Here is a 27,461-nt window from a genome sequence, read left to right as displayed (position 1 = left end):
GATGGGGAGCAGTAGCTCACCTTTGTGGCCATGGTAACTCTGTCTTGAGGACCTGTAGGCTGATATCACTCATGGCCATCTTAGAAGTTTTTGCCAAATTCCATGAGCTTCACAAACTGCAAACTCACAACTGCTGACCCAAACCATAACCCATTTTGTGCCCAAGAGGCACTGCAGGGAGTTGCAAAATCCCGGCAACACCCGTGAATAATTTATGATGGGAATCTTGGGAACAGGTGCAAGGCACCATGTAGTGCTGGAAAACAACTTCAGTGGTAATGAAGAACTAATGCTAACCCCAGCAACCCTCCTGGGATCAGCAGGGGTTCTCCCTCCTTCCTCCAGGAGGTGGTCTTTAAGGGCAGGAGATGGGGGGCACAGCCATGTTAATGCCATGTGGCTCCCTTGCAGTTCTGCTGGTTTTCATCTTTCCATGGGAGCATTAATGCCTCCAGACTGCTGGTTTTCATCTTTCCATGCATCCCGACTTGCTCAAGCTTCTGCTAAGAGCTGCTTTGCCTGCTCTGCAGTGCAGGGTAGCTCCTGACCGCTCACAGCCAATCTCGCAGGGTTGAGTCATGCTCCTAAACTCTCTCAGATGGGCCTCCAGTGTGACACACTAAAGTTCAGGCAGAAAACATGTATTTCCAAGTATGCTTGGAACCAGTGCTTTGCACCACAAATGGCCTGAATCAATCCACAGCAAGGATGATGAGCCTGAAAATTACCTAAATAAACAATTGCACGCTTCTGTAGAAGAGTGACTAAATGTTAATTTCAGTTCTCTCGGGCTGTCCTGCTGCAATCAGTACCACAAAGACAGCGGGGAGAGGAAGCAGTCGTTAAAACAGTTATGCCAGAGTTTCCATCTTAGAGGACTGATCCCGCCCAAATCTGAGCACCTCCGGAGTTAATTTCACCACTTACTGATACTCAGCTGATTTCAATAAACAGAATGCTCTCCTGCTGGTTTAGTTCTGGGAACCCCAACCGCCCTCAGATCTGTTTTGAGTACAGATACAAATATTAACTTCTGATGTCATGTGCCACCTGTACCGGTGTAGAGAGAGGCTTTGGATGTTAGTGTATTAGTGGGAAGTGTTAGCTAAGTGCAAATGAGATATGAGTAGGCAAGCTTGTTTTAGCAAGATAGATCAATGTAAAGCTGCACAGAAGAGTGATTTAGAGGAAACAGGAAAAGGAGAAGGGTAAATCTACTGGTCTGCCCCGTGGTCTAGTTTGTACCACATCTGAGGTTGTGTTACTGCATTGGCATCTGTACACTATTACACTGCTAACATGCACCCTGGAGGATTCTCAGAGCAAAATGAACAGAGATCTCCTCAAAGAGAGAGGGGCTTTAGAAGTTGAGGACAGCTGTGGTAAACTGGAGTCAGACATAATAGCAACCCCATGGCCAAAGGGAGCAGACACTCCTGATACAGGTAACCATGGTGTGCTGGCCTGGAACACAGACAAGGGCTGTTTGGGTCTGAATACTACCGAGCCCAGATGTAGAGGTGTGATTTTACTTGGGTGGGCAGCCGAGTTCCACCATGGCTGCTCTCTCACTCCCCCCTCTCAAAGGGAAAGGGGAGAAAATACGATGCAAAGGGCTCAAGGGTTGAGATAAGGATGGAGAGATCACTCAACAATTATCGTGACAGATAAAACAGACTCAAAGTAGGGAGACAGTAAGATTTATTGCCTATTACTAACAAGCTAGAGAAGTGAGAAACAAAGGAATGAAACCAAAAATGACTTCCCCCCATCCACCCTCTCCCACCTCCTCTCCCTGAGTGGTGCAGGGGAACGGCAGAATGGGGGCTGTGGTCAGTCTATAGCGCTTCGTCTTCGCTGCTCCTTCTTGGTCACTCTCTGCCCCTGCTCCACGTGGGGTCCCTCCCACGGGATGCCGTCCTTCCCAAACTGAGCCTGCGGGGGCTGCCCACAGGCAGCAGCTCTTCAAGAACTGCTCCCACACGGCTCCGTACCACGGGGTCCATCCATCCCCCAGGAGCAAACTGCTCCAGCACGGGTCCCCCACGGGCGGCAGCTCCCGCAGCTCCCCCCAGACCCCCTGCTCCTGCGTGGGCTCCTCTCCACGGGCTGCAGCTCCGGCCCGGGGCCTGCTCCTGCGGGGGCTCTCCATGGGCCGCAGCCTCCTCCAGGCCACATCCACCTGCTCCACCGGGGGCTCCTCCACGGGCTGCAGCGTGGAGATCTGCTCCGTGTGGGACCCATGGGCTGCAGGGGGACAGCCTGACCCACCAGAGGCCTCTCCACAGGCCGCAGGGGACTTCTGCTCCGGCACCCAGAGCACCTCTCCCCCTCTTCTTCACTGACCTTGGTGCCTGCAAGGCTGTTTCTCACTCCTCTCTCCCAGCTGCTGTGAAGCAGTTTTTTTTTGTTGTTATTGTTTTATTTTGTTTTTGTTTTTGTTTTTCCCCTTTCTTAAATATGCTCTCACAGAGGCTCAAACGACATAGCTTATTGGCTTGGCTCTGGTCAGCAGCAGGGCTCTTATCTAATATGGGGCAGCTTCTAGATTCTTCTCACAGAAGCCATCCTTATGGCCCCCTGCTACCAACACCTTGCCACGTAAACTCACTACAAGAGCTCTCCTCAGTCAAAGCAGAAGGAGATCTGCAGCCTGACATGTTGTTACTTGCATGTTGATCTTTCTCCTCAGTGACACTTCTCCATGTGGTGTGCATGGATCTGGACAGTTCACTTAGTTCCAAGCTCTGGCATTTCCTTTGGTGCCCAGTGGAAAATTTTACAAGGAATCAATTGGCTAATGATCCTTCCTAGTCCTTAGCTAATACTTGCACTTCTGCATTGTGCAACTGTGCTATTTACAATTATTCACTTCTGTTCAGTCTCGCCTCCCTATACATGGGGATGAAAGTTATGATTTCAATTATTTATTTCTAATACACCCACTGCTTCCCAGATGCATTTCTGTATATCCCCAAGAAAAATGATGTACAAAAGCAAGAGAAACAGACCCATTCTTCAGCAGGTCCTGTGTGCTGCTGTCCGGGGATGATCTCCTTCTGCCTAAAGCCATACAAATCAGTGAGTTAATTTAGGGCAATTTCACTGAAGAATAAGTAGGTTTGAAACACATATGGTTAAAACTTCATTAGCTGAAACTTCAACAGGCTTTGCACAGTTATAAGCTATCTTGCATGAGATGTGCAATTTAGAGAAGCTGTTTCATTTCCTTTGGATCTCACGATTTAGGTACCTGTGGTAAATATTTGTTGTTTAAATGTGGCTTTAAAATGTAACACCTCGGGAAACATGCACATAGAAACCAATCAGATCCTGAAAGTTCCTGCTGAAAAAGCATGTTTTTTTTTTTTTTTGAAACAGACAGTATTTGTTACATGAGATGTGAGTATAAAACTGCAAATATATAATAGTTCATTGGTAACACGGGGAAGACATAATGTTACTGTAAAAGGAGCAATGACAGCAGACAACCTTGAGATGTGTTCATTTTGGAGTCTGAGCTTTTTGAAGATGGCAACAGACAAGAAGTAATTTTCCAAGAACTTCAAGCTATTTGTTAAGACTGATTCTGATGCTAGGATGTAGTGGCAGTGTAAGTGTTACGTATTAGATCAAGTCAGCCCAAGTCTAACTCAGCAAAGGGAATGAATAAATAAAACTGGCATGGAGCAGCAGTCAAATGGAAGAGAAGTAATTTCCAACAGTGACGTCTTCTGTGTGTCACTGTCTCATTCTTACCAGAGACCGTCTAGGAACTGCCACAGTTCTCTGCTAGAATGTTTACTTGGTGCTAGTAATACAATACTTTTAATTTGTGTCTTCTTCTTCTCCACCATACCTATTTCCTACAATAAAGCACTTACAAGTGCTCAGAAAGAAATTAAAATTGGTTATTTTTCTATCTTTATATAATTAAGCACCACTGATGCTCCTCTCGCCAGTTACCATCTTCATGGTGTAGTCTGCTGGATAAACATGTTCCCGCATATTTCAAGGAGTATGAAATGTATGAAACTTTGCAAAAACACACTGCATACTAGCACCATGGTACTGACCTTTTGTGTATTTATTCTTAAGGAGACACCTTCAGATACCATGCTTGTGTTGACAGAGCAAATATGTATCATCTATCCTTGCTGTGAAGGCAAGAAATTTATAGTGGAAAGATAACAGTAACCATGGACCTGCCCTGAGCAATAGTGTCCTGTCATACCCTAAGTACTCTATACAAAACAAGAAAATTAATGCCATGATTATATGTCACTATGGAATTTTAAAAATCAAGAGATTGAAAACAGAAACCAAGGAACAGCATTTTCTTAGAACATCAGAGTATGAACTTTATGGCTCCAAACCATTTCACTAAAACTGTCTAAGGGGCTAAAATAATATAACAATGAAAATAACTGTTAAGGTCAGACAGCTGATTTGGCTAGATACTATAAACAGCAAAAGGAATGTTGCATCTGTAGCCTTATCCCTGTCAAGCTTCAAGGTCTGGCACCTGCAGTTTAAGTCATTTAAAAAACAGACTAGGAAATAAGGTAAATGGATTAATCTATTTTCCCCAGTATCTTAAAAGCACCTGTACTGTTTTCGCTAGGGAGGAAAGTGTCCATCTATAAAGGGCTTCACAGGAAGAGACTGGCTATCTAACAGAACATGACTAGCAAGGTAGACGTTAGCAAGCTAACCCCCAGAATATGGTTTTTTTTTGATATGTTTTTTGTTTGTTTGTTTTTCAATACTATTAGGAGAATTAGTGACAAGAGATGAGGAAAAGGCTGAAGTGCTTAATGCCGCCTTTGCCTCAGTCTTTAGCGGCAAGACCAGTTGTTCTCTGGATAGCCAGTACCCTGAGCTGGTGGAAGGGGACGGGGAGCAGGATGTGGCCCTCACTATCCATGAGGAAATGGTTGGCAACCTGCTACTCCACTTAGATGTACGCATGTCGATGGGGCCGGATGGGATCCACCTGAGGGTACTGCGAGAACTGGTGGAAGAGCTGGCCAAGCCGCTTTCCGTCATTTATCAGCAGTCCTGGCTATCAGGGGAGGCCCCAGTCAACTGGCAGCTAGCAAACGTGACGCCCATCTACAAGAGGGGCCGGAGGGTGGACCCGGGAAACTACAGGCCTGTCAGTCTGACTTCGGTGCCGGGGAAGCTGAGGGAGTAGATTATCTTGGGTGTCATTAGGCGGCACTTGCAGGGCAACCAGGCGATTAGGCCCATTCAGAATGGGTTTATGAAAGGCAGGTTCTGCTTGACTAACCTGATCTCCTTCTCTGACAAAGTGATGTGCTTAGTGGACGAGGGAAAGGCTGTGGATGTGGTCTACCTTTGTTTCAGTAAGGCTTCTGACACCATTTCCCACAGCATTCTCCTAAAGAAACTGGCTGCTCATGGCTTGGACTGGCATACACTTTGTTGGGTTAGAAACTGGCTGGGTAGCCGGGCCCAAAGAGTTGTGGTGAATGGAGTTAAATCCAGTTAGAGGCCGGTCACTGGTGGAGTCCCCCAGGGCTCAGTAGTAGGGCCACTTCTCTTTAATATCTTTATCAATGATCTGGATGAGGGGATCGAGCACACCCTCAGTAAGTTTACAGACGACACCAAGTTAGGTGCATGTGTTGATCTGCTCGAGGACAGGAGGACTCTGCATGAGGATCTGGATAGGCTGGACTGATGGGCAGAGGCCAACTGTATGAAGTTCAACAAGGCCAAGTGCTGGGTCCTGCACCTAGGACACAACAACCCCAAGCAGCACTACAGGATGGGAGATGAGTGGTTGGAAAGCTGCCTGGCAGAGAAGGACCTGGGAGTACTGGTTGATAGTTGGCTCAATATGAGCCAGCAGTGTGCTCAGGTGGCCAAGAAGGCCAACAGCATCCTGGCTTGCATAAGAAACAGTGTGGCTAGCAGGGCTAGGGAAGTGATTGACCCCCTGTACTCGGCTCTGGTGAGGCCGCATCTCAAGTACTGTGTTCAGTTTTGGACCCCTCTCTACAAGAAGGACATGGAGGTGCTCAAGCAAGTCCAGAGAAGGGCAACGAAGCTGGTGAGGGGTCTGGAGAACAAGTCTTACGAGGAGCGGCTGAGGGAGCTGCGGTTGTTCAGCCTGGAGGAGGCTCAGGGGTGACCTTATCGCACTCTACAGGTACCTTAAAGGAGGCTGTAGCGAGTTGGGGGTTGCTCTATTCTCCCACGTGCCTGGTGACAGGACGAGGGGGAATGGGCTAAAGTTGCACCAGGGGAGGTTTAGGTTGGATATGAGGAAGAACTTCTTTACTGAAAGGGTTGTTAGGCATTGGAATAGGCTGCCCAGGGAGGTGGTTGAGTCACCACCCCTGGAGGTCTTTAAAAGATATTTAGATGTAGGGCTTAGTGATATGGTTTAGTGGAGGACTTGTTAGTGTTAGGTCAGAGGTTGGACTCGGTGATCTTGGAGGTCTCTTCCAACCTGGATGATTCTGTGATGTGTGACTATTAGGAGAATCTGTACCTTTCATGTTTCTGATTTTTTTCCTTGCTTGGCTTGTTTTGCATTCTGATCCACTTTTGTTTCAGTGATCCCTGATGTTTCATGGACATAGAATCTTAAGTTCTAAGCAGCACAATATATTCAAAGCTGTACAGTATGTTCCAAAATTACTCTAAATAAGTGGTGTTTACAAAGTATCACAACTTGTTCCATGAAGAGCAAGTCACTTCTAGACAAACAAAATTCACATTGAATGACTATAAGTATATATACAGAAAAAAATAAATCAATTTCCACACTGTTCAGAGAAGGATATGTTTGTTTTATTTTTTAGACAAGAATCATCAGGTTATTTTATTGAAGCCAAATTGTATTAATAAATGCATACACTCAAAGCACTCAAGTACATTCATCACTTAAAATAGAAACTAAAGCCAGAGTTGTTCAGGTCAGTGAAGCAGCAAAAGGCCAGCACAGTGTTCAGGCCATTGGCAGCGAAGTACCTTTCTATATAGTTCTGTAAGTCACATAACTACATCTTCAGGCACAAATTTGGCTTAGGCATTTGCTAACATTTTTGTAATGAGACTGCTCATTCATGACACAACTGCAGCTGTGAAAGAACTATGATTATTATTATATTATTGTGGATGCCCCATCCCTGAAAATATTCAAGGCCAGGCTGGATGGGGCTTTGAGCAATCTGGTTTAGTGGAAGGTGTCCCTGCCCATGGTATGGGGGTTGGAACTGAATTATCGTTAAGGGCCCTTCCAACTCAAACCATTCTGTGATTCCTTCTATTAAACTGTTTCTTCTAGCACATAAACAAAAAATACTGCATATCAAAAATACTGAAATAAAAATATGGATAATGTATAAAAATAGTATAATTTTATTATGAAATTACATATTCAGTTTTTCTGGTTTGTTTCTGAAATGAATGGTAACCAGTATCCCCATCAGAGGAAACAATAAGATGCAGAAATAGCAAAGCAACTACCATACTTGTGAATCTGCTTTCTACTGTCCAATGAAATGAGATAGTAAAGGTATTCCAAGTTTAAAACATACTCAAAATCTAACTTTCACCATTTTGCAGATTAGTAAGCATGACCAAGATTATAAAAGCTGTCTTATACATTGTAATTGGTCAAGTTTTACACCATTCTTTCATACTTTTCATGGTTTTCAAAGATATTATACCCACTGGAAATTTGGAAGTAGTCCACTCTTCCTTGTGAGGACTCAAACTTCAGTCCATCCAGGCTGTTACTGCTTTGGCAGAATGACCGAACACTGCACAGTTGTCTGAAATACAAAGTCAAAATAAATGAATATCTCCTCTGCCAATGCAAAGCAGATTTACTTTCAGTGTAAAGACAGGCTACATAGCTTCCATTCAGCTTGCAAACAGGTTTAACTCTTTCCGTATGTGTAGTATCTCCAACTTCCCCAAACACCATAGATGTTAAAAGAATTACAAGGAGGGTTCAAGAACTTGTCACTACAGCTTTATAAACCTATGTAACATGCACATTGGTATTGAGAACCAATGATCATACTATAGAAACACTAGACTAAAATTAAGGTTTTTAGGCTTGCAGGCTACAACTGAAAAATTGTGCAGCTTTTGTTTTTCATCTACATACATTGCATTCGTATAAAGCTCTTCATAAATGTCAACAGAATGCTCTGAAAGTGAAGTTCCCTAACAAGATGGTATTTTACATGGTTGGTTCATCAACAATTTTCAAGTACAGCTATCAAGAACAGAAAACCTTTCTCTAAAGGTGCATTGGTTGGGAGTGAATTAAATGTTCATGATATGCAGGCAACTTTGACATCAGCCACATTCAATGGTAGGACCTGATAAACTTTTAAACTTCAGTTGTCTTGAGAGGTTCTTAGCCTGCAAGGGCCACAGTACACAGACCAATACAACTACAGTTAAGTGAACCCTCAATTAATTTTCTTTCCACCTTATCCATCTGAGCCAATTCACTCTAGTCATATAAGTAGGCTCACCGATGGGGAGTTTTTTTAGCAAAGAAAATTGGTCAAGAACATTTTTAAGATCAGAGCTCGAGATACATACATTATAAATGTAACTATCAATCATAGACTAGAAAAAATGACTGAAAAAGCTAACTTTTATGCCATTTGACTTGCTAGCTACCAAACATATTATAGTCCAAGTATGTCAAAGATGAAGTGTGCTGAAATATGTCTATGCATACCTTACCCAATCTAAACCATCCTATAGTATTCACAGCTCTCTTATCTGAGTAGACCATTCCCTCTATCAGAGAGCTCTGACAAACAACATTTCACAAAGGCTAGTACAGTAGTTTAAAAAAGGCAGGTAATATCTGCAGGATTCCTCACACAGTCATTAAGTTCACCTGAGAAGTATTTATGGAAGGTCTGACGCCCTACAATAAGCTGATTTTCTTACACACAAGCAGTAAAAAAAATCAGTTGTAATGTGAAATTCATTTTACCATTTCAGCACAGATTCTCTTCCAAACCTCAAGGGGTTGAATCCTATTGCAATAAATGTACAAAGCTCAATTCACAGTTGTGAGCTAAAATTCTTTTCAACAAGTCAGTTTTTCTCTCTCACCAATACTTTTCCCAACAAAGATAATAAGAATCTATTATACTAGTTCCATTTGGAAAGTGTCTGCTGTTACAAATTTGTTTACTTCATTCAGTAGTAAGCCCGTATTTTCCTTGATCAGCTTCTGAAATCATGCAATGGCTGAAGATGTTCTTGTTATCTTTGATGTCCCTTCCAAGTGTCAATTACAGGCAAGCTTTCATTTCCCTCAAACCATCTGTACATGCCTGGTCTTGCTTCTGGATTCCTCCTCTGTAGCTTGTTCTTGTTTCCAACTCTTGAATTCTGCATTTTTGCACTGGAGCTCTGTTCCCAGTTTCCTGATTGGTCTCTGTCTGGATCACTCTTACACTTGGAGAATGCTGCCCTTAAAGATCTGCTAGCCTTCCAGAGCTTTTTGCCCCTTCAAAGTTGCCTCCCATGAGATGCTACCTAGTCGTTTACTGGTTAAACAAGTATGCTCACCTGAAGTTCAGCATCTGTACTCTGCTATTTGCCTTCCTTGTTTCCACAGGATCTTGAACTCCATGATTTTGCGGGCATTACAGTAGTAACTGCCAATGATTATCATCTTACTACACAAATATTTTCAGTGACTAGCAGATGCAACTGTGCATAGAGTCACAGAGTGGTTAAGGTTGGAAGGAGATCATCCAGTCCAACCCCTTGCCAAGCAGGGTCACCTAGAGCATGATGCACCTGATCACATCCAGGCGGGTTTTGAATATCTCCAGAGAAGGAGATTCCACAGCCTCTCTGGGCAACCTCTTCCAGTGCTCTGTCACCCTCACAGTAAAGAAGTGTCCCCTCATACTCAGCCGGAACCTCCAGTGCTTCAGTTTGTGCACGTTGTCTCTTGTCCTGTCACTGGGCACCACTTAAAATAGTCCGATTCCATCCTCTTGACACTCTGCCTTCAGATAATTATATACATTGATAAGATCTCCCCTCAGTCTTCTCTTCTCCAAGCTAAACAGGCGCAGCTTTCAGCCTCTCCTTGTATGACAGATGCTCCAGTCCTCTGATCAGCTCGGTAGCCCTGTGCTGGACTTACGCCAGTAGCTTCATGCCTCTCTCGTACTGGGGAGCCCAGAACTGGACACAGTACTCCAGGTGTGGCCTCACCAGGGTTGAGCAGAGAGGGAGGATCACCTCCCTTCACCGGCTGGCAACACTCTTCTCATTGCACCCCAGGATACCGTTGGCCTTCTTGGCCACAAGGGCACATTGCTGACTCATGGTCAGCCTGCTGTCCTCCAGGACTCCCAGGTTCCTCTCTGCAGAGCTGTTCTCCAGCAGGTCAGCCCCCAGCATGTACTAGTGCTTGGGGTTATTCCTCCTTAGGTGCAGTACCCTCCACTTGCCCTTGTTGAATTTCATGAGGTTTCTCATCACCCATCTCTCCAGCTTGTCCAGGTCCCTCTGAATGGCAGCACAGTCCTCTAGGGTATCAGCCACTCCTTCCAGCTTTGGGGCATCAGCAAACTTTCTGAGGGTGCACTCTGATGAATAAATTGAACAAGACTGGACCAAGTACTGAACCCTGGGGGACACCGCTAGCTACAGGCCTCCAGTAAGACTGCACTGCTGACTAAACCCTCTGAGCTCTGCCATCCAGCCACTCCTCAATCCACCTCACTGTCCACTCATCTATCCTGCACTTCCTGAGCTTGCCCACGAGGATGTTATGGGAGACAGTGTCAAAAGCCTTGCTGCAGTCAAGGTAGACAACATCCACTGCTGTCCCTGCATCTACCCAGCCAGTCACCCCATCACAGAAGGCTACCAGACCGGTCACCTTCTTATCCTCCACATGCTTGGAGATGACTTCCAAAATGACCATCACCCTTCTAGGGATGAGGTGAGGCTGACTGGCCTGTAGTCACCTGGATCCTCCTTCTTGTCCTTTTTGAAGACTGGTGTGACATTGGCTTTCTTCCAGTCCTCAGGCACCTCTCCTGTTCTTCATGACCTTTCAAAAATGATGGAGAGTGGCCTAGCAATAACATCAGCCAGCTCCCTCAGCACCCGTGGGTGTATTCCATGGGGGCCATGGATTTGTGGATGTCAAGTTTGCTTAAATTATCTCTGACACAATCCTCCTCAACCAAGGGGAAGTCCTCCTTTCTCCAGATAACCTCTCTTGTCTCTAGGGCCTGGGATTCTTGAGGGCTAGTCTTAGCAGTGAAGACTGAAGCAAAGAAGGCATTCTGCAACTCTGTCTTCTCTGTATCCTTCATTACCAGGGCACCCACCCCAATCAGCGGCGGGTCCAACATTTCCCGTCTTCCTTTTGCTACTGATGGATGTGAAGAAGCTTGTCTTGTTGTCCTTGCCATCCTTTGCAAGATTTAAATTCAAATGGGCCTTGGGCTTCTTTGTCACATCCCTGCATACTTTGACAATGTCCCTATATTCCTCCCAAGTGGCCTGTCCCTTTTCCCACATGCTCTATACTTTCTTCTTCTGTTTGCTTGCCAGGAGCTCCTTTTTCATCCATGCAGGTCTTCTGCCCCCTTTGCTGGCCTTCTTACTCATAGGGATACATCGATCTTGAGCTTGAAGGAAGTGATGCTTGAATACCGACCAGCTCTTTTCGACTCCCTTTCCTTCCAGGGCCCTCACCCATGGGATTCTTCCACGTAGGTCCCTGAAGAGGCCAAAGTTTGCTCTCCTGAAGTCCAGGGTTGCGATCCTACTTTTCGCCCTGCTTCTCCCTTGCAAGATCCTGAACTCCACCATCTCATGGTCACTGAAGCCAAGGTTGCCCCCAACCTTCATATCTCCAACCAGCCCTTCTTTGTTAATACAAGGTCCAGCAACATACCTCTCCTTGTTGGCTCCTCCACCAGCTGTGTCAAAAAGTTATCAGTACTCTGCAAGAACCTCCTGGACTGTTTTTGCCAAGCTGCGTGGTCTTTCCAGCAGATATCAATCAGGGTGGTTGAAGTCCCCCATAAGAACCAGTGCCTGTGATTGTGAGGCTACTTCAGCTACTGTGATGATTGTATTTCCTGATCAGTGACAGAAACACTATGTGATCACACATGTTCTGAAAGTGTAAGGGCTTCGTACGCTGACTGTGTCTCAGAACAACAGGCGTTGGGAAGATAGTGTGCCTGCAGAAAAGTTTACTCCAAGTTTTTTTTTCAAACTCATGTAACCTGAGCCTGGATAATGGTCTCCCTTTACAGCAACATGGCCATGAAACACTGGCCTAAAGATGTCTTGGTAGTTAAAAAATGCTAACATTCATACTAGGCTTAAACTAACTGGCATATCACAGACAAAAAGACATGACACAGAATGGATGGCAAGCAGCCTAACCCTGAGCAGGAAAACAGCCCCTGGACTTTCTTGCTTCAACACTCCAGGGTTTCCTGAAACACTACTGTGAGCTTCAGAGGTGAAATCACCATGTGCTTGTGTGGTTAAGTAGGAAACACATCTCTTAGGAAAGAAGCAAATAAATGCAGCTGGGCAAGGAGCCTTGCGACACCTTTGCTCCTGTTCGGTGAAGTCTCTCCAGTCACAGTAGCCAGATCACAGAGGTCAGAAAGGAAAAGTTTTATCCACGCAGAATTTTATGGTTTCACATGCTTCCCCAAACACTAGAAACAGACACCAGCAAATGCCTGTTTGAGATACCCAGCTGTAGCCTGAGCGTAGGCTGGCAGGGTTTCTCTTGGTACTGACTGCTGAGTACAAGCTTGTACAGTTCACAAGGCACACACAAGGTGCTGCCTTCAAGCATTGGGAAAAGGTGTCTCTGAAAACGTTCAAAAAACCCTCATCAGCTGACCTTTAAAGCTGCCAGAGCAAAATCTACAGAACATTTTGCATCTACAAAAATAAGGCACGTTTCACTCTTAATGGCTCAACTACATACGCATAGTGAGGCACAAACATCTCTCTCTCTTTGCTGTATCATATAATTGCCTCTCTCCTTATCCACAAACACAAAATCGCACGACCAGCCCTGCATCTACCACTATTTAACGTCTCAGAGAGATTGCTACCCTTTCCAGCCCTTCCTAAAAGATAAGATTAAAGCAAGACTCCAAAACCTCAGACTTTCCTGCCTCTTGTCCACAGTGCTTTGTCCTATTAAAGCAGAAACAATACGACTCTTATTCTCCTGACACAGATCTCAACCCCTACTGCCAATACCTAGTTCCTGTTTGCAGTCCGTCTAGTACCTTCAGACCAACTTCCTTTCTCAGTATATTATCACTCAAACGAAGCCACTACCAGCAAAGAGCATAAACATAAGAATTGCCAAGTCAAAGTGAAACCATCTCAATATTCATCACTAATACCAGGTAGCAGCAGATGTCTAGAGAAGAAGCCTAAGAAGCAACATTAGAAAGAAGTACCCCATCCTCTTCATGTATCGTATTTTCTTTCAGAAAATAGTAGATCAAAAGCTGCAGAAAGCAATTGAATTGGTGTTTTAAACAGCTGACAATGAAATGGTAGAAGAGGATGGGAACCTTACAAACTTGGTGTCAGTTCTTTCCAGCCACTTGTTCTTTCATTCCCTATGAAGAATCAAGACAATCATACAAACAAAAGCAACAAGACACTGTCTTACTGTTTACTCAAGTACATCTGTCAGATTTGGAGTTAGATCCCTCAGTACCTTAGCAGCATTATTTACTTGGGAAAGTTCATGAAATGTAAGTCCTACCTGACCAACCTCATCTCCTTCTGTGACCGCTTGGTCGATGAGGGAAAGGCTGTTGACATAGTCTACCTAGACTTCAGCACAGCCTTTGACACAGTCTCACACAGTATTCTCCTGGAGAAACTCGCAGCCCATGGCTTGGACAGGTACACTCCTTGCTAGGCTAAAAACTGGCTGGACGGCCAGGCCCTGACAGTAGCAGTGAATGGAGTTAAATCCAACCGGTGACCGGTCATGAGTGGTGTTCCCCAGGGGTCGGTGTTGGGGCCCATTCTCTTTACTATCTTTATTGATGATTGAGATGAGGGAATTGCGTGCACCCTCAGTAAGTTTGCAGATGATACCAAATTGGGGGGAAGTGTTGATCTGCTGGAGGGTAGGAAGGCTCTGCAGAGGGATCTGGACAGGTTGGATCAATGGGCAGAGGCCAATGGGATGAGGTTCAACATGGCTAAGTGCCAGGTCCTGCACTTTTGCCACAACAAACCCATGCAACACTACAGGCCTGGGGCAGAGTGGCTCAAAAGCTGTGCAGAGGAAAAGGATCTGGGGGTACTGGTCAGTGCTTGCCTGAACATGAGCTGGCAGTGTGTCCAGGTGGCCAAGAAGGCCAAAGGCACCCTGGCTTGTATCAGGAATAGTGTACCCAGCAGGACCAGGGAGGTGACTGTCCCCCTGTACTCTGCTCTGTTGAGGCCACACCTCGAGTACTGTGTACAGTTTTGGGCCCCTCACTACAAGAAGAACATCAAAGCCCTGGAATGTGCCCAGAGAAGGGCTACGAAGCTGGTGAAGAGCCTGGAACCCAAGTCCTACGAGGAGTGGCTGAAGGAACTGGGGTTGTTTAGTCTGTAGAAGAGGAGGCTCAGGGAAGACCTTATTGCTCTCTACAGCTACCTGAAAGGAAGTTGTGGGGAGCTGGGGGTCGGCCTCTTCTCACAGATAACCAGTGATAGGACAAGAAGGAATGGCCTCAAATTGTGTCAGGGGAGGTTCACGTTGGAAATTAGGAGGCATTTCTTCTTAGAAAGAGCAGTCAGGCATTGGAACGGGTTGCCCAGGGAGGTGGTGGAGTCACCGTCCCTGGGGGTGTTCAAGTAAAGGCTGGATGTGGCAATTAGGGACATGGTCTAGTGGGTTATAGTGCTGGTAGGGGGATGGTTGGACCAGATCATTTTGGAGGTCTTTTCCAACCTTTATGGTTCTACGATTCTATAAGGTCCTTGCACACCAGCATGAACAAAGTAGCTGAGGTATATCTAGCACATTTTTAAAATTAGTTGTGGGAGGATTTTTTTTTTTTTTACAGCTAGTATTTAACAAAAAATGCAGTTAAGTCCTCTGAAAATGCTTTGTGTGGATAACAGGGAAGAAGGAATACTGGTTCTGCTGTCTCCCTTTTCCATTCATGCCACAACATCCCAAAGACTAAAGAGGAAGGGGAAAATGCTGTTGCTTCTCACAGATGTGTAGAGGGGACATGAAAAACAACTAATAGCTGATAACTGGAACTTAAGTGAGGAAAAGTTGAAAACATAATTCAAAGTCCCCTAAAACACTAATTTCAGGGTTTTGGGTTGAACCTCCACGAACCTGCCCTGTTCAAGTATGCTTACAAGAATCCGCAGGGAATTTTACTTAGTAAGTCTTTCTTTTAGGACACAGACTAAACCACACACGAGCATCACTGACAAGAGAAACAGATCAGAAATGAAACTAATTTTTATACCCATCAGAAGACACTGAAGAAGATTTCGACAGCACAGACAATTCTGTTGATAGTTGAGTTTCAGGGAACACTTTCAAGTACACAAAGACATGATTTATGTCTGGTTTTGTCTTTCTTACTCGTTTAAGTTTCATTAAACATAGTAATTTTTAGAAAAGAGAAAGAAAGAACCTTTAAGTGGAGAGAGCATCAGAGATTGGACTCCTTTGTTTCCCCAACAGGCTTTCTCCATTTCAGAATGCTGCTTCCACTAACAGCTCTTTTTGGCCCACTTCTATATGCTCTCTCACATTCCAATTCTCTTTCCCTGTTTCACACACCATCGCAATGTAATCCTCAGTTCCTCTCATGCTACACACACTTGGACTGTCAGAAGTAGCTACTTGTCACAAGAACCTTGTTAAGAAGTTGGACAGACATCCATACAATTTTAACACCATTCCCTTCCTCTACCCTATAGACAGAAAAGAATCTCAAGCACTCCTGTGAAACTGTGGCAATGTAAAACATAAAAGCAAACTCTAGTCTCAGAAAAATTCTGCCTAAGAAATCCATCACTAAGGTATTCTTGAATAACATTCTTTTTTCATGCTCTTTGGATCTGAAAGCATGTGGGTGAATCCAGTTCTAATAATTTCAATCTGGCCATTACCCATATATTGTCACAAACTCCTCACATTATATACATTAAAGAGAACACAACGTTTTTGATTTATTTCAGTCTTCAACACTTGGTTCTCCATTGTTCTAAGACTTAATCTATAGCTGAGCAGATGTAAAGGCTTTTCAGCAGTATACTCACCTAAATTTTTATCTTACCTATGTGTCCTGGTTTCGGCTAGGATCGAGTTAATTTTTCTACTAGTAGTTGGTATGGTGCTGTGGTTTGGATTTAGGATGAGAATATTGATAACACACTGATGATTTAATTGTTGCAGAGCAGTGCTTACACCAAGCCAAGGACTTTCTGGCTTTTCCCACTGTCCTGCCAGTGGGCAGGCTGGGGATTTAGCAGGAGCTGGGAAGGGACAGAACCAGGACAGCTGACCCAAATTGGCCAAAGGGGTATTCCATACCATCTGATGTCATACTGACCAATTAATATGGGGGGCTGGCTGGGGCGGGCGGACTGGCTGCTCAGGGATAGGCTTGGCATCAGTCAGAGGGTGGTGACCAACTGCATTGTGCATCACTTGTTTTGTATACATTATTATTAGTAGTACTATTATCATTATTATTATTTTCATTTCTTTTCTATCCTAATAAACTGTCTCTATCTCAACCCACAGGCTTTCCTTTTAATTTTTTTCCCTCTGATTTTCTCCCCCATCCCATGCGGGATGAGGGGAGGGGGAGCGAACGGCTGTGTGGTGCTTAGCTGCTGGCTGGGTTAAACTAATACACTGTGCTGTGAAGCATATACTTCAATGTCCATATATAGATGTCTTTAATCTTTTTACCTTTCGTAACACTTGCCATGAAAATGAAGCTAAAATTGAATTTTTGCAGCAAAGTTTGTAAGACTTTTAATGAATATATTTGTCCATCTTGAATAGATTTGGTTTGTTAAAGCGCCTAATTAAAAAAGTTACGATTTAAGCAGAAACATTTTAGAGCATATACCTATATGACTTGTATATACGCATACACTGTCCCCAGTACAAACTGACCTTATATGTGTACTTACTTTCAAGGTGTGCAGGGTGTCTGTCCATTCCATGGAACCTATCAGAGGTATAGCAGTAAGGAGTATGCTAGTAGCCTTATTTGCATTCTCTTTCAGCGTCTTTAAAACTTTATCCACTGAAACCTACAAATGAAATAGAACTGAATGGTGTTTCAGTTTTTATCACACATTTAAATGCCCCAACTAAATTTGTTCAACTAATCCAGCTCTAAGTGAAAAGGTGAAGCACAGACAAAAACACAGTATGTATTTTAAAATGCCATGATCCTTTTAGCTAGTAAAAACTTATTTCCTCTGAGAGTCTACGTTTGATTGTATTTTATAGCTTGGTCCTGATTCTGTGAACTTCATACTCAAAAAAAATGTTGGTTGGGCTTTTCATTTGAACACATTACAAGTAATGTCACTGGTGAAAAAACATATTGCTTTCTAGGCACATTTATGAATCATAATAAACTAAAACTAACACATCTGGATAAAGTGATAATCTAAAAAAATAAGAAAAAGCAAAAGCTAAGTAAACCAAGTAATTATTAAATCTCTGTGGAATTTGCAGAGAAGTTGCTAGTTCTGTTCTCTGTGTGTCACAGGGAACTTTAAATAAAATGTCATAGGGGGCTCTTTATTACAGCACAGTACAGATGTGTGTATTAATTTTACCAAAGACTTGATACTTTTTTTTGTATACTGATGAATATTAGAGGATAAAAAAATATTTTGGATAGTCAGAAATTCTATTTAATAATAATAAATGTTCTATGTGTGCTAAGCTGTATCTGATACAGTAGTTTGATATTATGGAAACGTATGCTCCAGGAACTGCTGGCTTCATAAAAATCTATGTCATCTCTTATTTACCAATGTTTTTGCAGCAGTGCGCAGTCTGTGTTCAAACAGTGCTGTAGAAAAATGGAGACAAGATTCAGATTGCGTCTGAGAAACTAGAAGCAGTTTAAGTGATACTGTACAGGGGTGTAGGAAAGAATTTATTTGTATACATAAAAATTGAGAGAGAAGTTTTACAGTTACTTAGGCAAATTATCAGGTGTCCAACTAAATTGTCTCTGTTGTCTCATGCAGTAAAGTTGGGCTGTTCCTTTCTATGATGACTATGATTTAACAGACTATTGGTTGAAGTTTTTCACTGGTAGTTCCTGTCCAAGTGTATTCCACAAGAAAAAGAACTAAAGAAGACATATCCTTTTGCAAAGAGTTGCAAAAGAAAAAATACCAGACAGATTACAAGAGACAAGTTCACACTACCTTCATACATATAGCCCCCCTGATTCAGACACAAGGAGCTAAATGGTTTGCTAGCAGTAAGGCAAGTTTATAAAAATGAAGGAGGTAGCAACATTTGTTTCTGTTCTTACTTTACAATTGTCACTCCAGAGTAATTCTTCAATACTGATATAAGTAAAACCAGATTTAATTTAGTACGTGACCTCTGCCAAAAGCTACATACAGGTTCTCATCCAGATCCTTTTGGACAAGACTCAGAGGAAAAAGGTTGCACTCACTGTTTCTTCATGCTCCTTCCAGCAGTCATAATCTGTTGCCATAGCAATACTTGCATAACTCATTCCAGCTTCTTTTGCAAGAATCACTTCAGGCACTGTGGTCATATTGATAACATCAGCTCCCCAGCTGCGAAACATCAAGCTCTCTGCTCGAGAACTGAAACGTGGGCCTTCAATTGTGATCATTGTCCCCTTAGAATGACATTGAAGCCCAAGCTTCTTTGCAATCTCAATAAGAACCTGCAAAATATGCCGACATAAGGAAACGCACGTAATTTCCCTGGTGCACTGCTCTGCATCTCACAAAAAAAACACACATAAAAAAAAAAATTAGCCCGATACTAAGCAGTATTCGCATGGCTACAGCTGTCCAAATGCAAAAATTAGTTTCAGTTTTCTCATCCAGCAAGATCAATTAATAGTATTACTGATAAGAATGATATTGAGCTCACCTAATTTTGATTGTATCACTCGGAGTACTGTTTTCAGAGTAGACAAAGGAGATTGGAAAGCAGAAACATTCTGCTTTATATTTAGGCTTTGCTTACTTTCAGAATAGAATCATGAAATGCTACAGGCTCATGCCACCAAGCACTGCATTGCCACAGTGCTGGAGTTAAGCTGGGGAGAATACGAAATTCACTTTCTGAAAGTTTGCAAAACTTTCTAAGCGTATACTTCAAAGAGTACCCTGGGAATCTGAAACTTTTATATTTTCGCTATTGCTTGTGGCTGAGCTGTACATGTATCTTTTTTTTTTTTTCTAATAGTCTTTACATTTCCAACAAGGACCATGTACATCATGATGATGAAATCGTCATCATGATTTCCATTCTTGGTACATGGCTTGGGAAGCAACAGTTGATACCATAGGAGTGAGAGTGTACCAGCATGTGTAAATGGGACTAGGAAATCCACAACTGTCCTGAGTAGGAAAGTAACAGCAATTTTAAAATGACCATGTAAATGTTTAAAATGACCATGCAAAGAAAAGCCTTGTCTTCTCAGCATCATGGAATTCCTAAATGTCTGCTGGAGCACCCTTTCTGCAAAATGCTCTGAGGAGCCTGCACGCCAGCAGGTCAACCCATCATACAGGGGTGCAACAAGTAGCAATACCTTGAACGTGCTATCTGACCCTGTGGGGTGATTTCTCATTTGGCATGTGGATCCATGGACTGTGGGGAACAGCAGAAGTACACATAAAGCTGGAGTACCCCACAGCAGATGTGTAGGCAAACTTGCCATCCCAGAAGAGGGTGGGTATGTTTGCAACCCACACATGCTGGGGAAGGGCATTCGTGCACGTAGCTGTGTGCATATGTGTAGATGGCCCTAAATGAGAGTTTTAGGAGATCAGCCACAGAAGGACTTTTAGAAATTTGTATGTATTTATTAACATGCTGTATCTAATATTGTGGCTTATCCCTTATATTGATTCTGAACATATAATTCACTGTTTGCCTGTTAATTATGTGTTATTAATAAATGAATAAAAATCTTCAGCTGTGATTTCACTTAAACCAGAGGAGTTGGGAAGTATTTCCCTGAAACTCTTTACAGCTACCACTCCAGTCCTTACAAGATGCTGCTGTGAGTTTCTAGTAGTAACAACCAAGGCAGACTACGTTATTCAAAAGCCTACAATCACAGAAAAGATAAATTCCTTTCAGGTTCTCATTTGATTTACAGTGTGTAAAAAAAATACAATGGAATTTTTCCACATATTTGCACAAATGCAATTTAATAAAAAGTTTTCAGATGTTTTCATGCAAATTCCTTAATTAGCCTACTACATTAATAGTTTTGGTTTTATTGCTAGTGCATTTAGCTATGATAGTTCCCTGAATCAGGGAAAACTGAAATAATTCCAACAATTTTCAGGGACACTTCCTGGAAAAAAAATTAATTCACTTTTATCTGGTATTTTCAAAAAAAAGTCAAAGCATCTCTTTTCAGCCTCTCTAGGAGCTCAAAACAACATTTCTTTAAAACATCTGTTATACTGATTAGAATGCACAGGCTAATGAGATAATGAGTACATGTGAGACTGGGAAGTACCTAAATGTTTGTTCTCTGAAAAAGTAGTATTTCTCTGCTCTTTTTTTTTTTTTTTACAAAAATTAATATCTAAAGAGCACTTTCTATAGATACTTAACAATCAGATGAAACCAGCCTCAGTGCACTTTTCCTGCATCCTCAGGAAATGGCTTATATGTATCTACTTATGCTTTCTAAAAAATGAGGAAGAAACAGCATGAAGTATAGCCAATCATTTCAGTAATAACACTGTTTTCAAACCATTACATAAAGTCTACAGTTAGATGTCAATAAACTCCTTGAATCTGTTGTGACACGACATGGTCAAAGTCAGTAAACAACTATATGGCACCTAATCTTTGATAACAGCATGTGGCTAGGCTCTTGCTTCTTGTAAACTGCGAAGTATTTTGCATAGTTTACTGCCTAGTGGAAGAAGGGTATGAATAGGCGCGTATATAATATATAGCAGTCTGTTTCCTCTTCAGCTTTAAAATGTCTTTACTTCACTGTAAAACACCTTCATTCCCAGTGCCCTGAAATGTTCCACTAACAACACTTGGACCTACTGGTTGGTATCTCAAATCCACATTGACCCTTGGCTAATTAACAAAAACAGCTTATAATGGCAGTGAAGTGAGATGGTGACAAGCAGAATAGCTCAGCAATACAAATATCTGTAGATGCTTAGGGTACAGATTGAGCCACTTGATTCGTAATTCAGTTTTGACCTGTTCGTTGTTGTAAACTGATTGCACAGAGAGTGAATCTGTTGAATGCACATGACTAATTCTGCAAATATTCCTGTGGCACTTCAGAATGTAACTCCCTGCAGCTTCTGATCAGAGAATTCCACAACAGCACAAAACACTGAGTTCAATCTTCACCTTCGCTTTTCCTCAGATGTAAGAATACACTGAGAAGGCATATTTAATCAGATACGCTCTCTACTAGAAGTTTATAAAGGTGTTGAAAAGCAGAGCAACGGTTCACACTATTTATTCTACCTGTTTTCAAAGCCTGAAAATCTTAAGTGACTAAACTAAGAGAAGCAAAATTTAAGAACAAAAGACAAATGTAATTTGGCCTGTCTCTACGTTTAATAACCTTTAAACAAAGCCACTACTCTCTACCATGACCAACAATGCACAAAAGCACAAATGCAATATTGGTATTTCTGTGAATGCTGAAGTATTATTCTTAATTCTCTGTACTGCAAGTATGTAGAGTGTCTTAGCCAAAGATGCTGTTTCATTTAGAATGGAAAGGAAATAATTCCTAATTCTGTCTTCCTATTTAGTCCACACTGTTGCTCTCGTCATTTTACATGAGAAATAAAGATTTTTTGCCCTGCTATTAAGACTCTGGAGAAATCTAGGTTGCCAAATGTCTTCTTAAAGTGTTTCAAGTACCTACTTTAGATCCTGCAAGATCTTTTACTTCCCGTGCCTTCCAAATTTTACAATTTTCTTTAATATCACGACATATCTGAGAAATAGGAAGCGGTTGAGATTATCTCCATATTCTGACAGCGGGTAATTAGACTACTACGCCATACGTTACAAGTATAATAAAAATATAACATTTTAAAATACATCTACAACATTCACTAACCTCTCTGGTTTTGGTGCAGAATGGCTCTGCCATTGGAATATGACATACTCCTGGAAGAGTGGAACACTGACCATCATATAAAGTATAATGTCTTTTAGTTGTCCTGGAAAAGCAGAAAACATACTCAGGGAGAAGAACAGGGACAAATGATAATAGAAAACAATAAATTTACACAAGTCCAAAACCATAATATTCTTGAAGGGAACAAAAATATCAGTACGATGGCAATCACTCAATCACCACCTGTAATCAGAGAATCACAGAATGGCTGAGGGTGGAAGGGACCTCTGGAGGCCATCTGGTCCAACCCCTTGCTCATGCAGGGACACCCAGAGCAGGTTGCCCAGGACCTGCTTATCATGGGTGATTTCAACTACCCTGACATTTGCTAGAAGGCCTACTAAGCCAGCCATCCGCAGTCCAGGAGGTTCCTCCAGTGCACTGATGATAACTTTCTGATGCAAATGGTGGACATGCCAACTAGGAGAGGAGCACTGCTGGATCTTGTCCTCACTAACAAGGAGGGGCTGGTGGAGGCAGTTACGGTTAAGGGTAGCCTTGGTTGCAGCGACCATGGGATGGTGGAGTTCAGGATCTCATGTGGCAGGAACAGAATACCAAGCAGAGTTGCAACCCTGGAGTTTAGTAGGGCCAACTTTGGCCTTTTCAAGCAATTGCTTAGGGAAATCCCATGGGCCAAGATACTTGAAGGAAAAGGTGCCCAAGATAGCTGGTTAGCTTTCAAGGACTGCTTCTTCCTTGAAGAACAGAGCATCCCAACAGGTAGGAAGTCAGGAAAGGGAGCCAGGAGACCTGCATGCTTAAACAAGGAACTGCTGGGCAAACTCAAGTGGAAGAGGAGAGTCTACAGATCATGGATGGAGGGGCTGGCCACTTGGGAGCAATATAAGACTGTTGTCAGATACAGGGAGGCAACTGGGAAAGCTAAGGCCTCCTTAGAATTAAACCTCTGCAAGACAGGTCAGGGACAACAGAAAGGGCTCCTTCAAGTACACTGCAGATAAAACTAACCCTAGAGGCAATGTAGGCCCACTGATGAATGAAGTGGGTGCCCTGGTGACAGAAGATGAAGAAAAGGTGGAGTTACTGAATGCCTTCTTTGTCTCTGTCTATAATGCTGGAGGCTCTCCTGAGGAGCCCTGTACCACTGAGGCCCCAGAGGAAGTCAGGATAAAGGAGGAGTTTGCCTGGGTTAATAAGGGCTGGGTTAAGGACTGATTAAGCAAGGTGGACATCCATAAATCCATGGGTCCTGATGGGATGCACCCGCAGGTGCTGAGGGAGCTGGTGGAAGCCATTGCCAGGCCACTCTCCATCATCTTTGGTAAGCCATGGGCATCGGGAGAGGTGCCCAAGGACTGGGGGAAAGAAATGTTAATCCTGTCTTCAAAAAGGGCAAGAAGGACCTGGGTAACTATAGACTGGTTAACCTCACCTCCATCCCTGGTAAGGTGATGGAACAACTTAACCTTGGTGTTGTCTCTAGGCATATAAAGGACAAAAGGGTCGTTAGGAGCAGTCAACATGGCTTCACCAAGGGGAAGTCATGCTTAACCAACCTGATAGCCTTTTATGAGGATATAACCAGGTGGACAGATGATGGTAAAGCAGTGGGTGTAGTCTATCTTGATTTCAGTAAAGCATTTGACACACTCTCCCACAGCATCCTTGCAGCTAAAGCGAGGAAGTGTGGTCTGGATGATTGGGTAGTGAGGTGTACTGTGAACTGGCTGAAGGGAAGAAGCCAGAGAGTTGTAGTCAATGGGACGGAGTCTAGTTGGAGGCCTGTATCTAGAGGAGTCCCTCAGAGGTCGGTACTGGGACCAGTGTTGTTCAATATATTCATCAACGACTTGGATGAGGGAATGGAGTGCGCTGTGAGCAAGTTTGCTGATGACTCTAAACTGAAAGGAGTGGCTGACATGCCAGAATGCTGTGCTGCCCTCCAGTGGGACCTCGACAGGTTGGAGAATTGGGCGGGGAGAAACTTAATAAAATATAATGAGGGCAAGTGTAGAGTCCTGCATCTGGGCAAGAACAACCCCAGACACCAGTATAAGTTGAGGACTGCCCTGCTGGAGAGCAACGAAGGGGAGAGAGACCTGGGTGTCCTGGTGGACAGCAAGATGACCATGAGCCAGCACTCTGCCCTTGTGGCCAGAAAGGCCAGTGGTATCCTGGGGTGTATCAGAAGGGGTGCGGTTAGTAGGTCAAGGGGGGTTCTCCTCCCCCTCTACTCTGCCCTGGTGAGACCACATCTGGAATATTGCATCCAGTTCTGGGCCCCTCAGTTCAAGAAGGACAGGGAACTGCTTGAGAGAGTCCTGCACAGAGCCACAAGGCTGATTAAGGAAGTGGAGCATCTGCCTTATGAGGAAAGGCTGAGGGAGCTGGGTCGCTGGGTCTCTTTAGCTTGGAGGAGACTGAGGGGTGACCTTATTAATGTTTATAAATATGTAAAGGGTGAGTATCAGGAGGACACAGCCAGGCTCTTCTCAGTGAAATCTAATGATAGGACAAGGGGCAATGCATGCAAGCTGGAACATAGGAGGTTCTGCTTAAATATGAGACAAAACTTTTTCACGGTGAGGGTGATGGAACACCAGAACAGGCTGCCCAGAGGGGTTGTGGAGTCTCCTCCTCTGGAGACTTTCAAAACCTGCCTGGATGCATTCCTGTGTGACCTGATCTAGGTGTTTCTGCGCTGACAGGGGGATTGGACTAGATGATCTTTCAAGGTCCCTTCCAGTCCCTAACATTCTGTGATTCTGTGACCATTTCTGGGCGTCTTTTGAAGCTCCACAAGCAGGGAGGCTCCACAGCCTCCCTGGGCAACCTATGCCAGTGCTCAGGCGCCCTCACAGCACAGAAGTGCTTCATGTTGTTCAGAGGGAACCTCTTCTGCTGCAGCTTGTACCCACTGCCTCCTGTCCTATTACTGGGAACCACTGAAAAGACCCTGCCTCCATCTTCTTTGCATCCTCCCTTCAGGTATTTATAGACACTGATGAGAGCCTCCTCTTCCCCAGGCTGAACAGTCCCAGCTCTCTCAGCATTTCCTCACAGGGGACATACTCCACTCCCTTTTTTGCCTCTGTGGCCCTTTGTTGGACTCTCTTCCATATGTCCATGTCTCTCTGGCACTAGGGAGCCCAGAACTGGACTCGGCACTCCAGCTGTGGCCTCACCAGTGCTGAGAAGAAGGGAAGGATCTCTTCTCTCCACCTGCTAGTGATGCTTTGTGTAATACAGCCCAGGATACCATTAAGGCTTCTTTAACACAACCTAAACCATCAACTTCCTTTCAATCCTCTTTACAACACATAACTTTACAATTTTATTATAAAAATGTTTTTCTTTCTTTTTTCTTTTTTTTTTTTTCTTTAAAGGGATATGTTCTTAATATCCAAACTTAATAAAGCTGGTTATTTCCTTTCTAGCTCAGAAAGTCTTTCATGCAGACTGGCAAGTGCTCGGAAATGTAAAGCTGTGGGAGATCAGCTAGCTTCAAAATGAATCATTAATTTTGAAAATTACATTTTGGATGAAGTATGGTCTCAGATTTCATTATCTGGGTTCATTTCCTGGCTCTGTCATTGTCTTTCTGACTGACCTCTGCATGAGTTAGTTTCTCTATACTTCCACCCCTCATCTGTAGCAGACAATAATTCTGCTATCATCCAAATTCTTTCTTGTTTAAAAACGTGTTCTCTCCGGGCTACTTCTTACCATGCATGCAGATCAAGGTTTAGCATAGTTAGGCTCCTCACACCTACCTTTGAGCCTGCTAGATTATAATGTTGTCAGAATAATATATTGCTTTACTCACAATTATCCAAACCACATACCTTTGTTTAGCATTTCCTCCATCAATCGTGATATAAAATTGCTCACTTCCAAGTACTATTGGCAGAATAAGGATGAATATGATTTAGTCTGTATAAACAAAGTGATCAGCCTCAATACTTTTAGCCTCATCAAAAAAATAAAAAAGGAAAAAATCCCATCCACTGATAGCAATGCAGCTACTCTCCGCTCAGAAATCAACTCCAATATAACACAAAGCAGTCTATATAGGGCTTGTTCCTGCAGGGTACTTAGTCATTTAGATACACTGTACTTAAAATACATTCTTTTACAAGAAAAAACAGTTACACAAAAAATCAGTATGTCAGAATTCAAATAGCACCTCATTGCAGAAAACAAGTAGACATGTTCAGCTGGCAATGAAATATTGCCAGCAGTTCCACATAAGCACAAAGATTCCTCATAAACCATTCTAAAAACCATTCCAACTTAAAACTAGATGGAGCAGAGAGATATGACTTTAATATATAATACAAGTATTAAAATTAAATTGACTTGTAAACATGTGCAACTGCACTTCTGAATTATTTGGTGTAGTTGGTGATCTTTAAATGTTGCTTCTTCCTTTTGGGTTTTGTCTGGATTTTTCAAATCACTGGATAATCAAGAAGGGGTTATTGATGGGAGTACACGGACTTTAGAAAACAATACTTCCTTATGATTCTTAGAAAATAAAAAATGTTAGCATCGATTCTTGTTTTAAAATCACCCCCTATCTTTTACCACAATGTTGTTTTTGATCTCTCCTGTATACTGCCTCATCATTACTGTATGTTTTTTTCTACCAGGATCCTACTCTACTGAATTCCTTCTTGCACCTCTCCATTTCATTTCAGAATCTTTCTGAAGCTTACAGTGGTTTGTGCTCTTACAATGCTCCTCACTCACATCCAAAGAGACCTCTTTACTTCAGCAGACTCTTCCCAAGGAGCAGTATTTTGGTTTGTTTGAGACAATTCTTCAAAGCCCGGTATTTCTTCAGTACCTGTTACAGCTAGACTTCTAATCTCATTCCTGTTTCCTATCATGCTTTCTTACATGAATATCCCTTTATGCCGTAAGAACTGAGGCTATCACCTCATTCCACAAAAGCTTAATTAACATCAACATATTTTTATACAGTTTAACCCCATACCCTTTTTTCTCCTCCCAAACTAAGTACATAATTAAAAG

General features: G+C 43.0%; 1 protein-coding gene across 4 annotated transcripts in view; it reads right to left on the bottom strand.

Annotated features, from left to right (window-relative positions):
• Positions 1–6,803: 6,803 nt before the first annotated feature.
• The window catches only part of MTAP (methylthioadenosine phosphorylase), a 38,073-nt gene continuing 17,415 nt past the window's right edge, over positions 6,804–27,461 (bottom strand). For 3 of the 4 annotated variants that reach the window (XM_080573931.1, XM_080573933.1, XM_080573932.1), the window contains 4 exons: positions 22,401–22,503; positions 18,747–18,986; positions 17,227–17,349; positions 6,804–7,811 (listed from right to left, as the gene is read on the bottom strand). In XM_080573931.1, the coding sequence (XP_080430057.1) occupies positions 7,773–7,811; positions 17,227–17,349; positions 18,747–18,986; positions 22,401–22,503 (505 nt within the window). In that variant the 3' untranslated portion in view covers positions 6,804–7,772. Of the gene's footprint in view, positions 7,812–17,226; positions 17,350–18,084; positions 18,126–18,746; positions 18,987–22,400; positions 22,504–27,461 lie in introns of all 4 variants that reach the window. The other variant, XR_013943497.1, reaches the window with a different exon arrangement.

This window comes from Anser brachyrhynchus, assembly GCF_964034855.1.
Source record: "Anser brachyrhynchus genome assembly, chromosome: Z".
Classification (NCBI taxonomy): Eukaryota; Metazoa; Chordata; class Aves; order Anseriformes; family Anatidae; genus Anser; species Anser brachyrhynchus.
This window is presented reverse-complemented; position numbering and strand designations above follow the sequence as displayed.